This window comes from Cydia splendana, chromosome Z (genome assembly GCF_910591565.1).
Source record: "Cydia splendana chromosome Z, ilCydSple1.2, whole genome shotgun sequence".
NCBI classification, from domain to species: domain Eukaryota; kingdom Metazoa; phylum Arthropoda; class Insecta; order Lepidoptera; family Tortricidae; genus Cydia; species Cydia splendana.
The window spans coordinates 15,370,118-15,384,330 of NC_085987.1; the positions used below are offsets into that span (position 1 = coordinate 15,370,118).

The following is a 14,213-nucleotide window of genomic DNA, read 5'->3' on the forward strand; positions in this document are numbered from 1 at the left end:
GTGATCTCGCCATTATGTGCATTTCAGGCCGTTCGTGGTGCGCGTGCCGCGGCCACTGCCGGAGACCATCGCGAGCGCGGACAGAAGGGTGTGATATATATCTGCCGAATCGTACACCAGAACAGGTGGCACAGCAAAAGTCTGCTGCGTCGCCAAAATGATATTTTAAATTTTAAGATTATATTTGTTGAATGTAGGTATGTTAGTCTGTAAGATATACTGTATGTAAGTAGTCCTTTGTTGCTTGAAAATAAATGAATTTTGATTTTGATTTGATATCAAGCGGAGATATACCTTATATGTGCAGGGCGGTCTAGCGCTATTGGAGAGTGTGGACTCTCTGATCACTGGATTGGCGTTGCCGTCCGTGTGTCTGATCGAGTTGGTGGCGCTCGTGTACCTGTACCGCAGCCCCGACTTTCGCTCCGACCTCAACATCGCCACCGAGGAGAACACCTGCAACTCGCGGATTAACACCTCGTGGACCTTTATACCGGCTGTAGTGCTTGTAAGTTTAGCTTTTGAATTAACCTCTCTACTCTCAGCACTTCGAAATTTCAAAAATCACTCATCGCTCATTCATACGATTCCTCCAAAATCATTAATTTTCACTGTTTATGGTAATCGGTCCTCTTAAGACGAGTGGAGGACCCGCGCGAAATCCGCTTTTCATACAAACTTAGTCATCATTTTCCTCTCTGAATGAATATATTATGTTAAGTTTCCAAACCATTGTACAGTGGACAGTTAGTTAAGTTAATTGTAAGAGTTCCCTTGCATAACATTTTCCCCCATTTTTCCTTTCGGAATTGTGTATTGAAAATATTTTAACCCAGTTTGTTGCATATCAACCACTGCTCCTACTTTTGATTTAATTCGAATTTTTTATTATTATAAAAATTCGTATGAAATCAGGTTTTCGCTCCTAATTTTTACAATACATAATCAAAAAATCTATAATTGGCAAACGTAGGGGCATAGCTATGTTTAATATTACATCAAATTATGTAAAAATATTTTCCATAATGTCAATATCCTAAGAGGAAAATGGGGACTAGGTTTGTATGGAAAAGCGACCGTCCTCTTTCCTCTTAAGGTCTTCTATAATTTGACATTCGTTTGATCTGGGCTATAACCGCGAAAATCGAAGTTCGTAAATTTCGAGTAACTATCTCTGTCACTCTAATTACGCCTTAATTAGAGTAAAAGAGAAAGATACCCGAAATTTGCGAACATCGGTGTTTGCGGTAGGCCCTTGTGAAAGCCACACCGACCGAAGTGAAGAGTTTATGATTTTCAACTACCTATAGCCTACAGGGTCACAATGGGCACATGTTGTTTTGTAAAATGTGACGTTTTCAATCAAGATCATTGTCGGTTGTCGAAAAGGTTGATTTCAAATTGAAGCTATATGAAAATAACGCCTTATTGACAAACTAGTATGAAAAATAATCCTAGTACTTAATTAAGAAAAGAAATCCTAGTTCTAGTATTATCATAGTATGCAATTCAGGCTTTTAGATACCTACGTTAACGCTTGCAGGTAGTGTTAATAGGCCAAATCATTTCGGTGAGTAACACGGAGCTGCCGTCGCTCGCTATGTGCATAGCGCTGGCGCCGCTGCTGGCCGCGGCGCTGGCCGTGCCGCTGCGCGCGCTACACAACGCCATCGTGTTTATGCACCCTGCACCGCGCCGTGGCGTCTGACACCGCCGGCCGCCGCCGCCGCCGCGCTCATTTTATAATTTTTAGAACAACAGCGTGTGGTCTAAAGCGTTTATGTCCTGTTAATGTCCTAGGAACATGTGATTGTGCATATTCTGATTATGAAATCAACCGAATAAATATTTATTGCGTGTCACTTTCATTCTTTCTAATTCAAAAGTAATAAGCTAAATAGTGAAGTCGATAGATACAGATTTTTATTGCGTGCCAATGTCAGTTTAATACCAGTACCTACCTACCTAAGTAAGCTAAGCTAGGTGCACTCTCCAGGCGTGATTTGTCTGTATTAGATACAGTCAAAGAATTTAATTTCCGTACTATTTCGTACCTTGTCACAGTGACAATCATTATGAAAGTCGCAAGGGACCTCATGCTATTCTCACTGTGATAAGGTACTACTAAATGGTACCGAAATTAAATTTCTTGACCGTACTAATTGTAAGACAAATTCGTGCTTCCATTCCAATTTGTAAAGCTGAACCTTTGGCCTTCGAATGTATGCGTCCAGACCAACTTTTATTTAAACTTGACATTTAAAAAAACTGGAACAGAAAAAAATTTGCTTGTATCGAGTTTTTCAAAGTATCTAACGTAGTGATAAGATAATATCTTTGGTATCTACTTACTGCATAACGTGGATTCTCTTTTGTCACGCTTCATTCCACAAAATGGTCAAAAATGTTGTCGCTACCCTTAAAAGTGTTTATGCCTGTCAAAATAAATGTGACTCATCGGCGGATTTTCTATGTGTGACCGAATGAACTGTCAAATTTCATTGGTATGTGTTGTATACCGGGTGTGGCCTGTAATACGAGCAAAAAAATTAACTGTAGGCTGTACTCCTCATGCCGACCAACATTTGTTCAGCAACTTTTAAAAATAACTTGTGGTTTGATTTTTAATACACTTTAAAGTTTATTCTAAGACGCAATGTATTGCGAATTTTGTTATGTTTAAGGCATGACAAGCAACGTCAATCACAAATGATATGGCGTGGCGATGGCGTCCATTGAAGATAATATTTATTTTGTATGAAAAATAGGATACTTCATAATTTTTAAAAGTTGTTGAACAAAAGTGTCACCGTTTGACGAGTACAATCTATGTTTTAATTATTTGCTCGCGTTACAGGCCACACCCGGTACATGTGGCCCGTGTACCAATGTGGCCTCATATCCCCTATTCATTTGAGCAAAGTTACTTGATATCGTCATTAGATATCAGCTCGATATTTTAGTCAACACTGAAAGTCTTTTAACCCTTTATAAGGCAGAGACGATTTGGAAACCACTTAGTTAATAAACATTTACGGAGAAGAACATCCTCTTTATTATTTAACTATAATGGTATTATATAGCGAATATATCGTGCTTTCTTTCCTCGTTCATACTTTTTCGGTCAATATTTAATTTTTGTGTAATTAATTAATCTATAGTATGTGGTCAATTTATGCACTATGCCTGTCAAGGGAAGCAAGCTATCGTCATTGTTTCCATTATACTATTAAAAATATACACGTCGCTGTATCTAATAATTTGAATTATAGCTCTTGCAATTCACGATGGCGAGTAGCGAGACTCTTATTGGTATGATGACAAGGTCTAATTTTGATAAATCCACGCTCCATCGTGAATTGCAAGAGCTTATAATTTTTTCAGTGATATTCGTATATTAATCCTACCCACTACAAGATACACAATAATGTTCGATTTACCGTATGTAGTCAATTAAACGCCAGTCTGTACAGAGCACCTTATGTTTGTTATGTCAATGTCAATGAATAGGGGTATTGGAAACAGATCATCTGAAAACTCAAGTGCACTAACAGGCTGAGTGCATATATTGACCACATGTTTTTCTTAATGATTTCGTTTTTTTTTTGGCGTAGATGTGTTCCCCAGTGCATTAGAAACATGGTAGTGTATTTAACTTTCACGTAGCATATCTGTATAAATGGGGCCTTATAAAGGGTTAAATATATTTCGGAAAATGAAATGCCTTTTCACTGAAAATAAATGTTTATTTTATCAATCATTTAAATATAATTATAAATATAGATCTTTGTACAATCTATTACGTGTACACACACTGTTGATAAGTTGATAGCCTTAGCGAGACTCTTCATAAAACTTAAGATAATAAGTAGTAGGTAGGTACTTAGATGAAATAGTAAAGGAGGGTCCTGGCGGTCGGGCGCGCCGCCGCGAGGGCGCCGGGCGACCGCTGCTGACCTATTCGCTGTCTGATATCAACTATCATATTATTACTACTTAAAATCAAATGCCTATTTCACGATAATATTAAAAATATCACGATATGTACATATTATTTTGAAAATCTAAATCTCCCGAAAACTAATACGTTCGACTCAGTAAAATATTCGATTTGTTTACTCAATGAACTAAACTGACCCCAATCAGTATTGTATACAATAAATAAGAGCACCAGGCGAGTGCAAATAGTAAACCCGACTGGTTATAACAAAAATACTTTTCGATTGAACTACTTCTAGTATTCGATTTCTATACAGGCCGCACTTTGTGACAAGTTATACAGTAATACTACCAAATACTCTACTATATAAAACCCGCGCTATCATTTCAATTCGCTCATATTACAAAGGCACTCCAAGCACTCTTTCATAGTCTCGTCCGATCTATAAATATTATAAACATTGCCACATCCCTGCTGTTCCTTAACATTATTTCAAATAGCACTGGACTTTTTAACATTGAAAATCAACGATTAAAATTCAAATTTTGTTAAAATTCGAAATATGATTAAAATCACGAACTACGATTTAGGTTCAGATACCTATATATGTCACTGGTTCCGACGCGAGCACTTGTGCCACACACTAACAACACGCCTCACATTATTCGCCTCGCTTATTATTATCTCTATTGAATTGAGACGTCATTGCCCCAATTTAATATTAGCACTGGTAATAAGCTAAGCTTCTAAAGCAGCAATAATTAACACCGCAGTCTTTTATTGCCAAAATAGTAAATTAATATTTTCTTAACAACTCACTTCTAAGTAAATAGTGTGAATTTGGCACAAGACGCAACTCGCAAGGTAACATGTTGGACATGAAGCGACTAACGCTACATGAGTTCGTCAACACTATGAAGCCGATCCATACAGCGTAGGTCTTTTAAAACGAACTCGGCAGAGATGCGTTGTTTTATCAATTCGAAGAGTTGATCAGCAATTCACAGGTTTAATATTGTTTGAATTAATCTCCTGATATAAAACATGACACACTGACAGCAAGTAGTGTTTCATAGTTAACAGTAAAAATCGTCTCATGATTTAGCTGCACGTATGTATACCAAATCATCTTATAATATGGCAGATTGATCTGTTTTGCGTATTAGTTCTCGCCTCGCCTACCGTCAGCGTAATGACGAGTGTGAACCGCGTGCAAGTGCTTTCCGCACGGGCGGCGAGTTCGACAACATTAAGAAGCCGGAGCCGGAAGCGGGTCGGGCGCGAGTCATGCGCGGCGCGAGGTGCGCCGTCAGAAGCGACGCAGCGCGGCCGCCGCGCCGGCCGCCGCCTTGCGCGTCGGCTGCACCGACAGCGGCGCCACCAGCACCTCGCCGCCGCCCTCCCCGCCGCCGCCTGCGCCGCTGCTCGTGCCCATCTCCTGCACACAAATCCAAATATATGTATTGTCTGCTGTAACCACCCGCACTCTTTGAATATTTGTGGCTTTCCATCACCTGCTTATGCTTCATGTGCAATTCTGTCTGTTGTTAGAATTTCTGATAGAAAGGTCCTTATTGCACATGAAGCATAAGGACCCTTCTCTGTGAAAAGCCACATTTAATAATGGAACCTGTTACAACCTGAATTGGTTGGGGGTAATAATGATTCCGGGAATACAAGCTGAAGGAGGTCACTTTGACTTTAAATACTTCTACCTGACAACGTCATGGGCAGAGGTTAGTACGAAATAAAATAAAATAACGTATCAATACACAAGTTAGTAGTGTTGTAGGTAGGAAGTGGGAGAGATGGAGGAGGCGGCGCGGCGCGGCGGTACTCACGTTGATGTTATTGCAGCTCGCGAGGCGCATCTGCGCGAGCTGCGAGGCGGGCGTGAGGTTGGCCTGCGAGCCGAACGGAGAGATCATGGACGACATGGCGCGCTTCAACTTCGACGGCGTCTTGTTGAACGACAGCGCGCGGCCCACCTGTCATTTACATTTCATTTAATGCACTTTTTTTAATATTATTTCATAAAATTCGTCTTACTAGCGATAACACGAATATTATAATATGCAAAATCACTAGGAACATGAAAACTGAAACCCGCTGCCCAAGCCAGCTATGACGAATGATTTATTTGTTATTCCATTCCCATAATAACGAAAGAACGAATCTAACTATAAGCAGTTTTTACCGTAGACTTGCTAAGTCAGTTAGTGCCAATAGATAACACGATCTTTCAGACACTTTACCTTCACATATGTATTTTAAACATGTATACTCGCACATATGATTTTTAACAATAAAGAACAATGCTAGGAAAGGAATGAAATTCCACCATAAAATTTCGAGATTAGATGGTCGCACTTACACACCACTTTCTAGCTACAAAATCATAGTGTGAGAGAAATGTATATTTGTCACATAATATTTGAACGGTGTGTAGGAGCAACTTGAAATTATGACGTAACTTTAATATTAGACAGAATATTAATATAAGTTAGATTAGTTATATTACTATTGGTTATAATAATTTGGTAATAATCACAATATTACATGCATTAGGGAACCAACTTAACCTCCTCTGGTCTGCCTCTGATATAAAATTAATAAATCCCGGCCAACTGCATTCTCTCTTGAAACGAATGTGCGTGCAGTCAAGCCAGTCAAACTTTTTTCAGTGATTAGGTTAGGTTTCTGTTTTACTCCACAAGCCCAAGCCGAAACGTTCACCTGATATTAGCTCTACTATGTACGTATGGGCGCGCGCACTGGCGGCTTACTCGTATAGGAACACTACACAAGTACACACTCACAGTGGACCATCTCAAAAGCTAACTTAGGTCTATTGAAATTTATTGTTCCAAGTCACCTAGATATCGATTTCGTAAAAGTTGCACATCACTTTACATGTGTTAATGGAGGAGCGCAATAATCCAGAAAATGAACGAGATATTGATCTACTTTTTTATACTTTAATCTACATCCATATCATAGCCTCCCTTAATGTATTCAGAAACGATAAGCTAACGGTCTATATATTAAGAAACCTGTAACGCTTGTCACCATGCCTGTCCCGTTCTAACAAGTATGTAAGTGCGAAAGGGACGCGCATAGTGACAGGCGATAAAAATGGAACTGTGCTGCGCCCGCTGGTCCTGATATCGAACGATATAGCAGTTGGTCTCTGAATTAAAAAATATACAGATGTGTCAAAAGTTTTCATTTACCGCCTTTTGACGTTCAGTTTATCTTTGAATTCGTTTGTACAGTCACCTGCAATAACATGTTACTCATCGAAGGTCGCAAAAATATGTGACACGCTCTTATGGCTTTACAAATAAGATCGTGTCAGATATTTTTGCCGCCTTGGTTGTGTAACATATTATTGCAGGTGACTGTAATAGTAGGTTGGCAAATATGGTTTTAGGTTATACTTTCCGTTTATGATATCTCGGATATGGGTAAATATGGTATCAAATCAATGCATTCAGTATGATGCCCTGGACACGAATATATGAGATGACAAGCGCGAAAATGGTGGGGGTAGGAACTGTGACGTCATAAAGTCGGCAATACAAAGTTTTTTTTAACATACCATGTGGGGTACCAAATGAAAGGGCTTTGTGAGTAGATTACAAATTTATAACATTTAGAGAGATGATAGATGGACGAAAAAATTTGAGGCGATGGAATAAAAGTTTCACTTTAAAGATTCGTGTAAAATGAGCGGCAAAGATATTTCGGAGACGGCACGAGTTCCGCGAGAGAGCAACGCCGGCCGTGACATGCGGTTCCTGAATACTTCATAGAGTGCTTATAATATGTGTGTAGATAAAGCACTGTATGTAACTGTACATAATTAGGCATTAAAACACTCGTGTGATCCTTTTATGAAACTCACTTCGTTCATTTCATAAACCCACACTCGTATTTTTATCTCTTTAATTATGTAGCAGGCATATAAACTACTATGTATTAATAAAACGCATAATAACTTTCCACTAGATAGTACGAGCCAAGCCTAAATCCTTATACATAAACAGCCTCATAGATTAAAATGGTAATGACTGAGCCCAGCTATTTTACAAAGAAATGCGTACTACTTCTACATTCATACACTAGGAACGGGATGGTTAAATAATGATGATGACAAGACATGGACCAACACATGACAGGTATGGCACGCTCACGAAAACTGTTAATCACAAATGAACTAAAGCTAAGCGTTATTTCTAAACACTGACCACCCATAATCGGAAAATGATTTGGTTAAATGATGGTATACCGCAGCACTGCCCGCCATTATTTTCATGTTAAAGTCGGTCCAGCTTTAATAGCGACTGAGCCGCTCGCGCGCTGCATTCCGCAGTACGATCAGTGTGCGCACCAGCTCGTGCGTTTGCGTCAAGTACGCACGCGTGAACCGCACGCACGCATTATTCGAGCCTTGAATGAGTTGCGCAAATAAGACTCAATAACAATTTTATTAACTAAGAGCCTCTTGATTTTTTTGGATCTGGACTGACTTTTACCAGAACAAGACAGGAAATAATGTTAGGTTTTAGATGAAATTTTAAAATGCCGGAACTCATTCTCATGTAAATTATTAAATCCTTTAAGGGAATTTAAAATTAATGAAATGTTTCTCGGATAAAATTTTACTTGTTTTTGCTACTTTTGAAACATTCGCATTTTATGCTGGAACTACAGAAATATTAAGTATAGAAGGGATGAATTCAAAATGGTATTACAAAATTACTGATTCACTAAGCCATAATCACTAACTAGTTTAGTATTAACAAACTGAAGTAATTGTTTTACCGCGACGGTATTAAATAAAATTGACACGGGAATGAATCTGACGGCAGTGGTATTAGATTGTGATGGCGTGTGCGTGCGGTGATGGCGGCGGGGGTGGGGTGGGGTGGGGTCGGGTGGATGTGGGTGGACGAGGCGCTTCAGACCTGTGCGAGTAAGTGAGCGCGCAATACCCATGTGTCTAGCAGCCCGCCCGGCCCGCCCGGCTCGCGCAGCCAGCCGCCCAGTCCGGCCAGTGTCTCCAGCTACAACACAACCAGCCCTCCACTACACCTGACCACTCGACACACTACTCCACAAGCATCTCACTACTTACTATAAATTACTACCATTATTTTTAACTATATTTCAGGTGCATAAGCTACCGGTAGTAACAAAAGTAATCACTAATCACAAGTTTTCGACGAATGTAAATTTGTAAATAACAGATAGATACATTTAATGTACTGGCGAACTAAATAGCTCAAAGTCCAGCCAGTCAGCCAGACCTATTGCAATGTAACGTAATGACTAGAGATGCCCCGAATAGTCGACTCTCTAGGCCGAAGCGCCAAATATTCGGCATGACATGCGAACATTTCGAGTCCCAATACTCACAATTATTATGAAAACTGTTCGCCAACAAAGCACAACGTTTGCGAAGATATACACCGTGTTTTTTTTGATTTCCGTTAATTTCAAGGGTGCATTCCTGAGCTTAAATCAAGTAACTTTCTCAAAGACACCGATGTTCTAATTAAGTCCATTTCGGAGATAATCCATAATTTATTTTTTTCCTATAAGGCCTCTACAAGCGTGTACACTTGCCTTAGGGCCGGCTTACATATTGATTAGTGTTTAGAATGAGTTCATACATTTGCTACTAAACTTAAGTACAATCTCGGTCGATTGATGTACGAAATGACATTGATATGTCACAGATTTCAATTGTTTGGTTGAGTTAAATGTAATGCCCGTGTTACAACAACGCTATATGCTACATTTAATTACTTTTTAAACAAAAAAAAAAAAAACAAAAAAGAAAACAAAAAAAAATATTTTTTTTTGAAAATTAACTATGCCATTTAGTTCTTATAAACGTACTTAACTATACCCCGAAGTTAACGGAATTCAATAAAAACACGGTGTATTTCTTGTTGAACAGAATTAATGAATGTAGTTAGACTAGTTAGAGTCAATCAAATCAGACCCATGATAAAAATAAAATATTTTGTAATCAACAAATGCTTAAATAATGGTCTTCGAATTTAACAACTTTCCAAGAATACATTTTAAACATGTACCTAGTTTTGGTTTATTGTGTAATTTTTCTTTTTAGGTAGGTGAAAAAGATATTCGGTATTCGGCCGAATAGTAGGCAACATTCGGCCGAATACCAAATATTCGGCAAAGTGGCCGAATAGGCCGATTACCTAATAGTTGCCAAATATTCGTGACATCTCTAATGTAATGACTTAGATAATACAATTTGCACATACTAATTCGTTAATATCCATTGTGTGCCGGAATTCACTAAAATACTTAGCGCACATATAAATTAAGTACCAAGTGTACCATCCATAGTTGAAAACGAACCTCGAAATCATGCTCTGTGTATGCGTCTGTACAAAAAAAACCAGCTAAATATACTCTAATATGTATGAAGTATGTATGACCATCAATGTTAATAGGGAATATTACGCAAAACTCTGCGTAGAGGGCGTCACTAACTCAATCACGTGGCCTACCGTGAAACACGACAATCAAAAGTTCGGTTTCTGCCTCCCTATCACTCTTCCTTATTCGATCGATAGAGAGGCAGATAACGAAATTTCGATTTTCGCGTTTCGCGGCAGGCCACCTGTAAACAAGCCGCCTTGATGCATCAATGTCATAATAAAAACTTGTCAAAAACCTGATTAAGGCGTAGTATGTATAAGTTACTCTATGGTTTACTAAACAAATTACTGCTGCACTCTGGCGGCAGAACATTGCAGTAATACTCCCTATTGTCATGCCTTAGTTACATTTAACATTTGATACCGATATTGGACTGATTCATTGCATTAGCAATCTAACTTACTATCTAATAAACACTTACCATCTTGGTTATTTATCTTTTGTTATTACTAGTAATAGTAGTAATGCAAGCTAAGCTAGAATACATTTGTAACTTATTATAATACATGTAATCATGCTAAAATACAACAGGGTAGTTGACTAACAGTATACTTATTAATATTAAGTATTATTTTTATATTTAACCTAAAATCAATCAAATGACAAAGAAAATACATTGAATTTAGAAATTGTTTTCTGATGTAATTATGTACTTCCATATTGAAATGATGTCAAGCATACCTTACCAGCACGTTGTCTCATTTATTATAGGATATAACGAAACAATAACAAGTCCGAATTATGTTTACGCATACTAAATACCTTGCCAAATAACGTATTCATTTGTTTCAATATATGTAGTGAACACATTATATATAACATCGTTTTTGTAAGCATTTAGCTGAAAGACAATAAATAGTTTTAGCCAAAGCATACCTAACGTGTATTAAATAAGAAATTAAGTCAAATACCCTATTATCAACTATAAGCATGGGATAATTTATGAGGAGTGACTGGAGTGAGGCTTGTTGATGTGACGGTATACCTTTATCCTGGTGCGGGCGGCGAATTTGGTGACTTTGGAAAGCGTGCTGAGCGCCAGGTCACTGGTGTCGATGTCGAGCTGGTGCGACTCCAGCGTCGCCAGGAACTTGTCCTGCGCACAAACATCTAGATCGTCACAATTTCAACGCTATATCTCAGACATGACCCATACAGGGATAAGTTCGCCTTTGTTGTATTTAATTCCATCTGTATAAGGTGAACCAGGATCTATTGAGGGTGCGCCATGTTACGGAAATTTGTTGGTACTAATTTCTAGCAATGGCAACAATTTTAATAATAGACAACATCTACCCTCTATGATAGTTGTCAATATTGACAATGTAAACATTGCTTTGTTTAGTTTCGTGTGAATTATTATTAGACTGCAATAATCATGCCGAAAGTTTTAGATTTTACAGAGAAAAAAGTTGTAAATAGTGTATATAGTTATTTATTGGGAAAAAAACGTGCGGGAGAGAAATTTCTTCCATTAGAAAACATAACGAAATTAGCACCTGAATTGACGGGTAAGTTTCAAACTTATGGACAAATGTCACTATAGTCAGGTCGTCACGATTTGGTTGATGTCTTGTAATAATTTGATTTGTGTATTAGGTGTATCGCATGCATCGGTATCACGGATTGCTAGCGAAGGGCGTAAGGGCGGAATTAAACGACCAAACCTAAAAAAAAGAAAACAAAAAAAGAAAGAAAGATTTGGATGATTTTGATTTATGTGTCATACGTCGTAAAATTCACGAATTTTATAGCGTAAAAATCGGGCAAGTGCGAGTCGGACTCGCGCACGAAGGGTTCCGTACCATATAAAAAAAAAAACAAAAAAAAAAGCAAAAAAAAAAACGGTCACCCATCCAAGTACTGACCACTCCCGACGTTGCTTAACTTTGGTCAAAAATCACGTTTGTTGTATGGGAGCCCCATTTAAATCTTTATTTTATTCTGTTTTTAGTATTTGTTGTTATAGCGGCAACAGAAATACATCATCTGTGAAAATTTCAACTGTCTAGCTATCACGGTTCGTGAGATACAGCCTGGTGACAGACGGACGGACGGACGGACGGACGGACAGCGAAGTCTTAGTAATAGGGTCCCGTTTTACCCTTTGGGTACGGAACCCTAAAAACCGAAGAAATATCCAAACATCAAACTTCGCACTTATTAAAGTTGTCGGAATAAAACAAAAATCATCTGCCAATTTCCATTATCCCCACTATACAAATTGTTGCTATATAAAATTCAAAACGAGCGCCCTCTTGACAATACTCCCAAAGTTCTGGTTTACCTATAACTGTGTTTCTCGTGTTTTTATTTCTATGTACAATAAAGTATATACATATACATACATACAGACATGACTGTAACATTAGGTATTCCATTCCGTAAGCCTTGGCTGTCACCGGAGTTACCGCATAATATATGGAGCCCTACCTGAATTAATCTAAGAGTTTACACATCTTGTACCCACAATCAATGAATGTATGGTCAGAGAGCAGTGATAAGGTGATAACAAGTACAGTACGATACTCACAGCGTCAGCTTTGCAGACAGTGTTGGCCATCTGCCGGCACAGCTGGCGCAGGAAGTGCGACTTGTCCACCGCGTCGTCCGTGATCATGAACGAGTACAGCTTCTCCTTCAGCTCCTGGTTGCTCCGGCACATCAGCGCGAACACATTGTGACAATCTACACACACAAATATCATTCACTCCTAGATACATACGTACCAACTGAACGAAACAGAATAAAAATTAACTTTTTGCGTAATAAGCGAAATAAATATAATGTAGGTACTCGTAGCTACAAGATTGTACCTTCTGCCTCTCGAATGTCGACGACGCGCTTTACAGTGCTCAGCGGCATAAGGGAGATGTGCCTGTACGGCTTGCTCGAGCCTATTCGCATTGTACTCGTACCGTTCGTCGGACTCTTACTGTTGAAGGCCTGTGTAAAAAAAATACATGAGTACATCACACTACGCTCCACGGTTATATATAGTAGACATTACATTATCCTAATACATTGCAATGATTTGGTGAACAATTTTTAACTATTGAACATAATTAGATAATAATTAAAACTTACTTTTGATCGTTTCTTGCAAACTTCCATCGTGTCAGTAAATAAGAACAGTACGAGATGATCACCTCGACCGGAAAGCTCTTTCGATAGTTCGACTACCTCGCAGCGAGCTATGAACGATCGATGCGATGATACCAAATGCGCCTGTAAACAAAAAACGGTTACAGTCTCCACGAAGTTACGTAGCGCAAGCTGGTGATAGTAATGTCATTGTATCGGTTGTGACGTTAAGAATTGAGTTAGTATTGTACGCGTTATGTATTAACCCTAGGTATATTTTAGCATTATCAGTGCATCCCTACATTCAACTTAAGCATGTCAATATTAAATTCATGTTTTGAACAGCCAAAATTTTACATTGGCATCACACTGGCTAAAACCGTAGCGGAGGTTATGATAGCTCGAAGACAATGGACGTCGAGGTTAACGTATGCCTTGGGCGAGCCTAAACTTTGTAATTTTTAACGCAGCGAAACATGTGATAATATATATAAATGTCGTACCGGACACTGGTCAATGTCGTTGTAGATGTCGAACATCTGCAGCTGGCCCTCCGTCTTGCGCTTGTCCTCGTTGATGTGCGACATCACCTCCCGCAGCCCCGCGAGCGCCGCCACCAGCGCGCCGTGGTCCGGGTTGTTCTTGTGCGTGTGCTTAAGGATATCTGTCCCCACAAATGTAAGGCTCATACTCCGTTTATATCTTA

The 14,213-nt window shown here is 38.9% G+C and overlaps 2 protein-coding genes across 7 annotated transcripts in view; one reads left to right on the forward strand and one right to left on the reverse strand.

The window, feature by feature from the left end:
- The window catches only part of LOC134804593 (sodium- and chloride-dependent neutral and basic amino acid transporter B(0+)-like), a 34,543-nt gene extending 32,706 nt beyond the window's left edge, over window positions 1–1,837 (forward strand). Inside the window, exons 15-16 of the mRNA XM_063777704.1 lie at window positions 308–508; window positions 1,544–1,837. Coding sequence (XP_063633774.1) covers window positions 308–508; window positions 1,544–1,708 — 366 coding nt within the window. The 3' untranslated portion in view covers window positions 1,709–1,837. The remainder of the gene's footprint in view (window positions 1–307; window positions 509–1,543) is intronic.
- Window positions 1,838–3,725: 1,888 nt separating this feature from the next.
- The window catches only part of LOC134804563 (protein ECT2), an 86,883-nt gene continuing 76,395 nt past the window's right edge, over window positions 3,726–14,213 (reverse strand). For 4 of the 6 annotated variants that reach the window (XM_063777663.1, XM_063777666.1, XM_063777669.1 and 1 more), the window contains 8 exons: window positions 14,011–14,171; window positions 13,511–13,651; window positions 13,240–13,369; window positions 12,957–13,111; window positions 11,409–11,519; window positions 8,911–9,009; window positions 5,782–5,928; window positions 3,726–5,378 (listed from right to left, as the gene is read on the reverse strand). In XM_063777663.1, the coding sequence (XP_063633733.1) occupies window positions 5,250–5,378; window positions 5,782–5,928; window positions 8,911–9,009; window positions 11,409–11,519; window positions 12,957–13,111; window positions 13,240–13,369; window positions 13,511–13,651; window positions 14,011–14,171 (1,073 nt within the window). In that variant the 3' untranslated portion in view covers window positions 3,726–5,249. The remainder of the gene's footprint in view (window positions 5,379–5,781; window positions 5,929–8,910; window positions 9,010–11,408; window positions 11,520–12,956; window positions 13,112–13,239; window positions 13,370–13,510; window positions 13,652–14,010; window positions 14,172–14,213) is intronic. The other 2 variants (XM_063777664.1, XM_063777667.1) reach the window with 2 other exon arrangements.